The sequence below is a fragment of the Mus pahari genome, chromosome 16 (genome assembly GCF_900095145.1).
Source record: "Mus pahari chromosome 16, PAHARI_EIJ_v1.1, whole genome shotgun sequence".
Taxonomy (NCBI): Eukaryota; Metazoa; Chordata; class Mammalia; order Rodentia; family Muridae; genus Mus; species Mus pahari.
This window is the reverse complement of record NC_034605.1, coordinates 2,772,073-2,783,618: the sequence shown is the minus strand read 5'-3', so window position 1 is coordinate 2,783,618 and position 11,546 is coordinate 2,772,073. Positions and strand designations below refer to the sequence as shown.

The following is an 11,546-nucleotide window of genomic DNA, read 5'->3' as shown; positions in this document are numbered from 1 at the left end:
CTCCCTCTCTCTCTGGGTTAAAAAATGGGGTCACGCATTTGCTCAGGGCTAGGGCCGCTGGGCAAGGTGGACACAGGGAGTTTTGACTGTGTGCCCCCCATGGGAACCGCTAGGTGGGTGTCAGGCTGTGAGAAGCCGCAGGACCCTGCCCCAGGGGTGGGAAAAGGTCTGGGTTACCCACAGAACTGCCTGGAATCGGGCTCAGACTCAGGTACCACAAATGCCGCTGGGTACAGCGGAAGAGCTGGTTCTGGGGTCTCTGGGCCGCATGGCGCCCAGGGACATCAGGTTCTCAGTCCTGGACATTGCAGACACCGCTGGATGTCTCAGAAGAGCTGAGAACCCATGGAGGCCCCGCAGACAGACTCTGGCCCCGGGGGCCAAAGGGAAAAGGGCAGGAAGGAGAGAGCTCCAGCCAGTTACCATGGGGACAAGAGTCCTTGGCTGGTTCGGTGTGTAGGTTGGTTTGGTGGAAGCTGTGGCTTGAGTGCAGGGAGGCCTCTGGCGGGAGGTTAGACACAGGGCTAGTTAGCTTGGGGCATTGCCTATGTGACTGATGGCCACACACCTCTCTGCTGGGGGTAGTGGGGAGGCTGTAGCTGCGACAGGATCCAGAGGCCCAGGAGTCTTGGCTGAACACCTGCCATACCTTATGGTTACAGGTCTATGCTCGACCAGGGACCAGGTTGACCAGTTCACCGTCCCTTATTGATTGATTGATTGATTGATTGATTTATACCAGCTCACCACCCCTTATTTACTTATTTACTTATTTATTTATTTAGGTCAGTTATATGACCTCTTCTCTAGCTCTGTTTCCAGACCTATCATGTACAAAATCATGACACTCTGACTTCAGAGGCAGATAGATCAAGTAAGGGCACATGTTTGGTACATCCCCATCTTTACAGTGCCACCCATTGCTGGATATCTAAAGGTTGATATGATTTAACTCAAAAGGACAGACAGACAGACAGACAGACAGACAGACAGACAGACAGACAGACAGAAAAAGAAAGAAAGAAAGAAAGAAAGAAAGAAAGAAAGAAAGAAAGAAAGAAAGAAAGAAAGAAAGAAAGAAAGAAACAAAAAGGGAGGGAGAGAGAGAGACAGAGAGAGAGACAGAGAGAAGAGAGACAGAAAGACAGAGACAGAGAGAGACTTAAAGTTCTCCTTCTGTCCATTAAGCTACACAACTGTTCATGCATTTACCTTCCTCATCTGTAAATGGAAAAGCATTTCTCCTTATAAATATCCATCAAATGAGGCAGAGTGTGTGTAAGACGTGAGTGTTAATCCTCATTGTCTACTTAATTATGTAGGAATCACCTCGTAATCTCATCTTTGAGGGGTATCTGCTAGGATGCTTTAACTGAGAAGGAAAAACTCACCCTAATGGGGGCAACACTGTTCCGTGGGCTGCAGCAACAAACTGACTAATGGGAGGAAGCCGAGTCACAAAATAACCACCCATCTCATGTTCCTATTGCCCCACCATGATGGACTGTACTCTCAAACCAGGAGCCAAAATGAACCCTTCCTTCTTTCCTCTCATCACTGTTTTGTCCCAGCAACAAAAGAGTTTCTAGTCTTAGTGCTTGATTAATGGTCAGTGGATGATGGCTATCGTTTATAACTTCTACAAGACATACATACTCAGCATGCTTAATTTACTATAGAAAACTAAATGTTCCATCTGTTCCATTTAAGTGAGACTGGACTAAGGGACTGTAGAAAGCAAGACTCAGTCCTGCCTTACTTATTGCTATATAATGAACAGTGTGCACAATTTAATTGTTCCATATCTCTCTGTAGAACTGGATCAAAATGGCCTTAGTTCTTCTAGGCCAGTTCCTCACATTCATACCCAGGTTTTGCAACTATCTGTGGCCCTAAGACCATCTTCTCTCTAGGAGTCAGTTTCCTAGTGTCTTAGAGAGGAGTAATGAGTTCTGGCCCTAGGATAAAATTCTTTGACTGTGAAGTCTACTTCAATCAAACTCTAAGTGTTTGACTCAAGGTCTCAGGCTGGGAACAGTTCCTGTCACCTATGAATTCTGTCACCAGTGGGATGCTTAGCTTCTGACAGAACTACATAGAGGGAACATAATGCATGGAACATATTGTCAGACACTAGGCATATGGGAGCTTGGGTGATATTTGGTTGACAGTTCCCCAGGTTCATTTCATTTGCCTGGGAGAAGATTGTTTCTATTCTATTGACCATTAGGGTGCTTTGCCACAAAAATGAAAATAAGTAAAAAGATTACTGTGCTCAGAAAAACATAGTTGTAATTGCAATTTTACTCATTTTAAAATGTTCAGCCCTATTTAGGGGTGGGGTGCTAGAATCAAACCCAGGGAACTCATTCATGCTAGGTGCAAGTAGTCTACCATTGGCCTATACCCCTAGTGATGTCATATGACTATTCAAGTGTGTGTTATGACAACATGCACAAGTATGTATACTTGCACATATACTTACATGCATAAATGTTTTAATGAAGCATTTTCTGTTTATCAGAGCACAGTTGAGAAATGTTGAGTGCTAGTACAGGACACCAAAGAGCCATTGCACGCTACTATAATCACAGCCCTGGGGAGGTTGAGGTAGAAGGATCATGAGTTCAAGACCACAGTGAGGGCCTTTCCCCAAACCCCATAGAAACACCATTTATGACATAGTATCTGTTCCCCTGGAACTTATCAGCAGAGTGAACATTTAAACATTGGAACCACAGTCATAAAATATAATCTTTCACAATTTCTTGAAAAGACCCAAAAAAGAGATGAGATTTGAGCTGGCTCTTAAAGAATGGAACTTGTTTAGAGAGAAGTGAGCAGGGTAAGGATGGTCGTCTGAGAAAGGTGAAGGCGTCTGAGGAGCCATTCCTCCAACAAGCTTTTGGTGAGGTTTGTACCAGGCTGTACAGGATTGCAAAACGGAGCAGGGTAGGATTGCTGCCTTTGGGGAACACAGAGTCTAGCCAGAGATGGTGAGTCCTAGATACAAACCAAGACAGGAGCTACGACAGAAAAGCCTGGGAAGCTGAAGAGCACAAAGGAGAGATGTAGTACCTTGCATGGAACATTCTAAAATGAGTAAAATTGCATGGGGTGGAGGCAGGAAAGACATCACCAGACAAGGGACACACACATAGAACTTTGCAACTGGGCAGGTCAGTCCTGAGGTCTGGAAAAAAATAATAGCATTCCCAGCACAGAAAATGAGGTAGGGGGAAAAAAATCTAGATTAAGGTTGAAATGTAGCTGCTCTAGACCAGCTCTAAATTAACCATTCATGTCTAGTTTTTAATGCTTTGACTTCATGATGAGTTTAATGTTGACCATCTGTTCTCCTGTCCCCAACTACAGTGTAATACCATATCAGTGGGCGCTCTGGCTATTTTCTTCTATGCCTAGGAATAGTGGATACTCAGCATTTGAGGATGGCCAGAGGAGTGCCCGACCAACAGTCATGTATCTTCTGACCCCCCCCCCCACAAAGGAGCCTGTGCTGAGGCAAGATAGGTATGACACAGGAGAGGGAGTCTGTGGACAGTGGTGGTCACAGCCTGTGTTCAGTATGGGTCAGAAGGCAAGAAAAGGGGGTCTGCTAATACAGCAGATGGAGAACAGGTCAATGAAAAGAGAACATTGTTACTCATGTGAGGACTTTCTGGCACATTCGGAGAGACAAACCCCCTTGGTATTCTTCTTGGCCATCCCCAGTCTTTCTACTTATGAGGTAATTTGAATTCTAGTATCCCATCCAAACATGTGCATGCTATGGATGTCAGGCAATCTTCTGGAGACCTTTACAGAAAGTGGGGGTCAGAAGTGGAAGTGACAAGGCTAGGGACAGGATGGACCTTGAAAGGCCCTCCCCTAGTGACCTGCCTCCTATAGCCACCTCCTACGTGCCCATTCAGCTACAAATTCCTCAATCAATGAACCTGATGATACAGTTAACTCCTTAACGATCCACCCACCTGTCAATTGAGCCACCATCTTAGGAACAAGCCTTCAACATAGGAACCTCTTGGGGAATATATTGATCTTGTTGCTATGGCCAAATAGCTGACAAGAAGCCATTAAAGGAGGATGGGTTTGTTTGGGCTTACAATTTGGAAAAGGTATTGGTGACAAGGGAGTGAGTAGGTAGTCATATTATATTTCAGTCAGGAAGCAAAGAGCCAGAGAGGAAATAAGGCCAGACTATAAAACTTCAAGACCCAACCCCAGTGGGCCACTTCCCTCAATGAAGCTCTATCCCCTAAAGGTACCAGAACTTCCCAAATGGTGCCACCAGCTGGGAGCCAACTGTTCAAAGATACGCATCTCTGGGGACATTTTATATTCAAATCACTGCAGGGAGACCCTGTTATACCCAGAAAACACAATCTATAAAACTTTGTCATTCCCTTAAATATTAAGAGAGAAGCTCTCATATAAAATGTTCTTACCACAAGAATGTAAACTACATTTTTAAAAAATTTAAGTCACTCCCTGCATGGGCAAGCATGGGCATGGCTGGTTCTGTTCCCCCACCTCTTCTCATCCCTACTTCTTTCTGTCCTCTCAGTGGCTCATCTCTGGTTCAAAAGGTATATTGAGCAACAGCGACTCTAAAGTACATAATTTAAGGGATATAAGAGGTAATCCAAAACACAAGTAGGCTGTGGAAACAAAGAGACAGGGAAGTAACTACTGGCCATGACTTGGACATCCCTTTAGCAGACATTCTCTTTTCCAGGTATGTAGATCCATGACCAAGCATAAACAGTCCAAAGAATATAACTTAATGTAGGATAATGACCACGTTGCACTCATGGATATCTTGATGGGAGCTTCTATGTTATTATAGCATTTCAGTTTCCAAGAAAAATTTCATGCTGCCAGATCAGCCACAGCTGGCCACTCATTGCTGATTTTCACATTCACTTATATAAACATCTTTCTCCATGGAAAACCACGCTTTAGTCTCCACAAAGTCAGACCATTTTCCCGCAGAGGTAGGCTCGCGAATTAGGTTCTTCTAGCCTGGAGTATTACTGTTCTAGCACCTCCTGCAAGTGGGGTGTCCAGGAAGGGTCATGTTGGGTGATATTAATAGGGCAGTGGTAAGCTCTCCTGTATGTTGAACCTTTGTCTCTGCTTCCAAGCCCAGCCGTAGAAGTTCCGCAGCCAACAAGGCAGCCATGTCCTTGTGTCCAAGTATCTATCTGGCATACCCTCCGGGTACACCCAGACCTTGACAATCTAGAAACAAAGAGAAAGTCACTCTCTAGATACATGTGGACAGATCAGAGCTCTGCCCAGAGAGGATATGACATCATAGAGCCCTGTCCCCTGCAGCAACTGCTTGTTATCAGGTCCCTTGCCAGAGAGAAGTCAGAACTTAATCTTACAGACTGTTCAAGGGTGTGGCAGAGCCGAGCAAAGGGCAGCCCAGACAAAGTGCACAACATTCTATTAGTCCTGATACAGTAAGTGTTCTATATGCAGGAAATTAGCCTGCAGCATCTTGGTGAACACACCCCAGAAGGAATGAGATGGGGGTGGAAAGGTAGAGTCACATTCTAGAGTGCTTCTTCTAGGTGAAGGTATGGAATACAGGCCAACTGACCTACAGAGAGAGTTTAAAAACTGAAGTATGAGGTTCAGTTCTCAAGTATGAGGTATGGGGTTCAGTTCTCAAGTCTTCTCCTTTACTGACGAAGGGCAAGAGGAAAGAACATAGAGCCGGAGTCAGAGGGGTCAGGCTTGAGTTCTGACCTTGTATACTGCTAACTGGTTCACTTTAAAATGTACGTGCCAGGGGGCTGGAGAGATGGCTCAGCAGTTAAGAGCACCGACAGCTCTCCCAGAGGCCCTGAGTTCAATTCCCAGCAACCACAAGGTGGCTCACAGCCATCCATAATAGGATCTGATGTCCTCTTCTGATGTGTCTGAAGACAGCGACAATGCACTCACATGAATAAAATAAATAATTTTTTCAAAAAAAATGTACATGCTATGAGGACTATATTCTGGATGGTGTGATCTTTGGTATCCTGGACTTTGTTGCTACTGGGCTACAAACAGCCGTAGATATGGCGAGTTGAGGAGAGACATAGGGCTAGACTCTAATAGAACAGTTACCCAGGGGAAAACCAGCCTTCCTTCTAGGAACATAAGCCCAAGAGCCAAATTAACGAGGCCTAGGGCAGCAGACACCCATCTCCTCTCCATTCCTCCTTCAGCCACTCTGCTGTAGCCCTCATCCTCTGGCACCCACTGAGCTCCACAATGCTGTCCCTCTTCATTCCCATCAGCTTGTCCCAGATGGGCTGTACAAGGGCTGATGGAAGACATCTGGGAAGAGTGGCAGAGCCCAGTACAGCCTCTGGCGTTTGTCCACAGAAGTGCTAGGGTGCCGGGGTTACAGACGGGCAGGCTCCTGTGTCCATCTTTCATGCGGGTTCCAGAGATTCAAACTTAGGTCACCATGCTTGTGTGACAAGACTTTACTCCCTGAGGCATGTCCTCACTTTTCTCTTTCTTAATTTTAACTCAGACCCCAAGGTGGATTCATTTACTCAGAACACCTGCACGAACAGTCCTCTCTGCAACAAAAGGAAATAAAGCTAAGATGAAAGGAAATTGGAATATACATTAAGAATATTGGCATGAGAAGGAATCCTTCCTGAAAAATTTTTAGCATTTTTTTTCCTTAAAAAGAAAGGCAGATCATAAAACAAAACACGCTTGTTAACAAACAAAACACTCACATATCCAACATGTCAGCCTTTTCAAAGACAAGCTAACATTTTGCTCTGTTGGCTTTTCCTAATGCAAACATTTTATTTTTTTCCCCCCAAGTCCTCACTGTGGGAAACATTTCCATATCCATCTCTCTGTGGCCCCAGGGTTTCCCTGGGCAGTGAAGTATGCACTTGGTGGTTTCCGAGGCGCTGGCTCCTTCATTTTGCCTACCACAGCAGATCTTTACAAATGAAATTTTCCAGGCACCCCGCCTCTGAAACACACTCGTGAGTTAGATAATGAAGAATCTTCTCGGCCTTGACAACTGTCATCCCCCGGTCCCTTCCGTAGCCGGCCACAGCTGTGCCCCCAGTGACAGGAACAAATGAAAACTAGCTGGACCTTTATTGTGTTTGTTAGATACCAATAGCCTAATCCCTACAGACCTGCAGTCTATGAATGTCTGCTCATTTGTTCTCATTCAGCTGGTCTCTAGGCTGTTGCTATGTTTGGGATACTATTGAGCTATGTGGGAAGAAGGGGCTTGGCTTTGGGTCAGGCTTCAACCTGGGGTCAGGCCTCCCACAGTGGCTGCTGCGTTCTGGTCCCAGAAGCCAGACCGGCGTCATAGGATTTTGCTCTTGGCTCTCCTAAAGCCAAGTACTGCTTGCTTCTGCTCTGGGCTCACTTACTACCTTTCAGGTTGTGTGGTCCCTCCACCCCAGTCCCACCTGGGTTCCAGGCAAGTTACAGCCCTTTCTTAAGTGTTTTAACTGGAAGAGAGAACATGGTGCCACAGAACCATGTAGCTCAAAAACAATATATACACAGAAGTATATACTCATGTGGAAGTATTTACTGTTAGTAAAGGTAACATTAGAACTGAGGGCAAGACTGGAAAGAGAAAGCATGGCTTTCTAATTTTAGTTCATGTGTATTTTATTTATTACTTTCTCAGCTGCTAAGTATGAGTTCTCCCTCTGCACTACATGGTCAGCCCCAGAATCCACTGTGTCAATGACTGACTTGTAGTGGTTGAATTTAATTGATATGACAACTCTTGCCATGGTTGTCAAATGACCCTTGGTCTCTCCAGAGCTCTGACGTATTGCTAGCAGCATCTTAGTTGGACCATGAGGAGGTTGTCCGTGAAATGGCCCCAGTGGCGCCTTGGCTAAGGTATTATGATTCTACAGTGTGGTAACTTGAGCTGCCTCCTGTGAATGACTGATGCTTGCAATGGGCAAAATGGTAGCATTTCTGGTTCCTATTTGGTGGGCCGATAATGCACAGGTCAGGATGCATTCTAGCAATGTGATAACTGGGTTGTAAAATGTCCTCTCCTTCCTTTAGCAATTTCCTAAATAGAATGAACCTGAAGGCGTCCAGAAATGCCTGTACACTTTTGGTTGGTTCCTTTCACCGGCCTGTCAGCTGAGGGCCATCTTACAGGATTAACAATATCTATACATGGAATGTTGCCTGCGGATTCTCTAGGGTTCATAGGATTCCAGTTAATGCTGTGCAAAATGTTACAGAGGGTGGCAAGGTGGTTCAGTGGATAAAAGTGTTTGCTGTGTTTGCCTGGTGGCCTTAGTCCCACAGAAAGGCAGAAGGTAAGAAGCAGTACCAAAGTGTTGTCTTCTAACTACCGCTCTCACTGTGGCACATATGTGCCCTTACGAGCACACCATACCCACACACTAATAAATAAACATATGGTAGACTTATGGGTACATGTGTGTGCCTCTGGTCATGATGGGAGTTGATCTCTTTGTTGCTTAGGGAGTCACGGTTTTGCTCCTGTGGCATGTTAATGTATAGAGAGCATGGCTCCTTTGATGAGATTTAACTTCAGCACATTGAGTGTGGGTTCCCTTCATTTGACCTATGGCTCATGTACTCCTTCCAGACCCAGATAGACCTAGAACAGTGGCTGTGCCCACACTCACTTCTTACTCTCTCTTGTCTTACAGACTCTGTGGTTACCCTCCTTTTTACGATGAAAATGACTCGAAGCTGTTCGAACAGATCCTCAAGGCGGAATATGAGTTTGATTCCCCCTACTGGGACGACATCTCCGACTCTGGTGGGTGTTGCGTCCTCTTCATATCCTGACAACCAATCCAATGTAGATGGTCAAGTTCCCTGAGGCTCAGACTGGTCCTGAGGCATCTGTCATTTTCTACTAGGGTTGCTGTAATAAAATAACACAGGCTGTGTAACTTAAATACCAAACATTTATTTTGCCCGGTTCTGAAGGCTGGAAGTAGTGGATCAAGTCCACGGCATGTCTGATGAAGGCCTGCTTTCTAATTCATAGGCAGCTGTCTTCTTGGTATGTTTGCACATGAAGGGGGCGGAGTCAAGGCATTCTGGGTCTCTTTCATAAGAACACTCCAGTCTTTTGTGAGAGCCCAGCCTACAGTACCCTAAGCACTTCCCAGTGGTCCATTTCAGATGTCCTCATCATGGAGATAGGATCTCAACAAAAGAACTGTGGTCTCCACCAGCGTTCAGTCTGTGGTTGCTCCCATGGAAGCTTTGTGAGCTAGCTACATCTTTAGGCTTGACTTGGAGGACAGGCTTGCTATATAAAGCCAAGGGATGTGGACTCTCACAGCTACTCTTCCTGAAATGGGTGCTCAAGTAGTGAGGTATTATTAGCTAGCAGTGGATGGGTACCAAGTAGGAGCTGAGTGTTAGAAACCTGGACATAAGCTCACACACACACACACACCAATCCTCAGAATGGGCCAGGAAATGGGCATTTATATTTTTTATATGAGACTGATAATAGAAATGCAGGTCCCGGGGGTTGGTAAAATAACCTGCCTTAGTTCATGTAGTCAGTACCTAGCAGCTCTGGGACCGTCAACCCCAGTTTTCCTGGAGCCTACTTTTTTATGACAAGACTGTATTTGTGAAGTCACATGTCCTGGGTAAAACATACTTGCATAGAGCAGTCAAGGTTTGTGTGATGGGGCTTTCTTGGCTGAGGTCATGATTTTATTGTCTAGAGCCCACATTTGGGCCACAGTGCACCACAGTGGAATACTTTCAGAGAAGCTCATCAACCTTCCCAAAGGATAAAGACTAAAGGCAAGCCCAGGTGAGGTGACCAGGACCATAGAAGGAAGGAGGGAAGTGAACGGCCCTCTCTGCTAATCTGCTCACCCGGATCATTTTTATTATTCGTGTAATTTGCTCCTAATTGAAACCCCATTGCCCACTTCCTCCACCTTCTAAATCCTGCCATGCTGTACAGGGCACTAGGGTCCAAGCTGGCATATTGTATCAGCTTTAGGTTTTACAGCCCTGTCCCTCCCACTCTCACTGGCCTACTCTGAGCTTTGCCCAGTCCATGGTGACCAAGCCCCACGGCACATCTGGCTGTTGCTTTCTAGCTTCTAACTCTCTGGGATGTCAGCTCATGTATAATGCACATGCTCCTCTGGGGTGTTGCCAACATAGCAACATGACCTGGTGACTTCACAGCTCCTCAGTGAGCTTACTGGAACCAGGGATGTCTATAACACATTTAGGGGATGTCCCCGAAGCATCTCTAAGGCAGTGGTGAATGGAAGAGGCATGCAATTATAAAGATTATTTCCTTTATTCTCTAAACCAAAAGCATCATTAGTAGCTAACAGAAAAGACCTTAGAGCCAGAAGTCAGGGTCCCAGCCTGGCTCTGCCACCTCTCCATTCACTGGGTTCCCCTTGGAGTGCCAGTCTTGGCTCTGCTTTTAGCTGAGTACTGGTGTCTTTTGTGTTCAAGGAACAATAGGGGATGGTAAAAAGCCTGTTTCGTATTTTTAATGGTACACATGCTTTAAACACAAGGGTGTCCAATCATCCTATTTCAAGCCTCAAAGTGATTCTGTTCCCTCTTTCTCTTGGAACAGCAAAAGACTTCATTCGGAATCTGATGGAGAAAGACCCAAATAAAAGATACACCTGTGAGCAGGCAGCTCGACACCCATGGTAAGAAACATGGCCTTTGTGGGGGCCGTGCCTCCTGCCCCCAAAGCAGACTTTCTATGGACTCCTCTTATTCATGAAAGCACCCAGATGTTCACTCCATCTTCCCCTGGTGCATGTCCTCACCTCCCAAGCCAGTGTCCTCAGGATGCAGTCTCTGATACACCCAGAAGGATATAGAATGGCAGGTAGCTTTTCATCTTATAGACGATTCTGAGAATTGCTTTTGCCAAAGGAAAACGCCCAATGAGGCACTGGGATTGGACAGACTCTATTCCTTGGCGGTAGTCATCTGTAATTCCTCTTTCAGGTGACTTCTTTTTCCAGTTAGTGTTTCTTTAACTCTAACAGGACTCAATGATGCTCTTTGGTATCCCACACATTATCTGTGTGTGTCTATGTCATAAGGTTGGAGCCCAGGTTCACTGACAGCTTAGTGTGATGTTGGGTTTACGCTTGACTTGCTAAGTCTCAGCTCTCTCTCTTTAAAATTAAGAGTAGCATCGGTAATTTACTGACTTAGTTTAAGAGATAGGGGAGTTAGTGCACATGAAGAGAGTCATGGGTCCAGACAGAACAAACGTCTGCTTCATTACAGACCTGTGAGCATCCACCTGGTTCCCAAGTAGAAAAAGATATCCAGGGAGCTAGTCAGGTTTCTGTTGCTATAACAAAACACCTAAGATGAACGTTAGACAACAGAAGGTCTCTTGTGGCTCACAGTTTTAGAGGTTTCAGGTGGTGCCAATGTGGTGGGGCCTCTAGCAAGCAGTGGGAATCCACAGTGGAGCAAGAGGCCCACCTTGTGGTAGTCAG

General features: G+C 45.6%; 1 protein-coding gene across 3 annotated transcripts in view; it reads left to right on the top strand.

The window, feature by feature from the left end:
* Positions 1–11,546, top strand: part of Camk1d (calcium/calmodulin dependent protein kinase ID) — a 399,973-nt gene that overhangs the window by 375,124 nt on the left and 13,303 nt on the right. For all 3 annotated transcript variants that reach the window (XM_021215448.2, XM_021215445.2, XM_029547469.1), the window contains exons 7-8: positions 8,724–8,836; positions 10,655–10,733. In XM_021215448.2, coding sequence (XP_021071107.1) covers positions 8,724–8,836; positions 10,655–10,733 — 192 coding nt within the window. The remainder of the gene's footprint in view (positions 1–8,723; positions 8,837–10,654; positions 10,734–11,546) is intronic.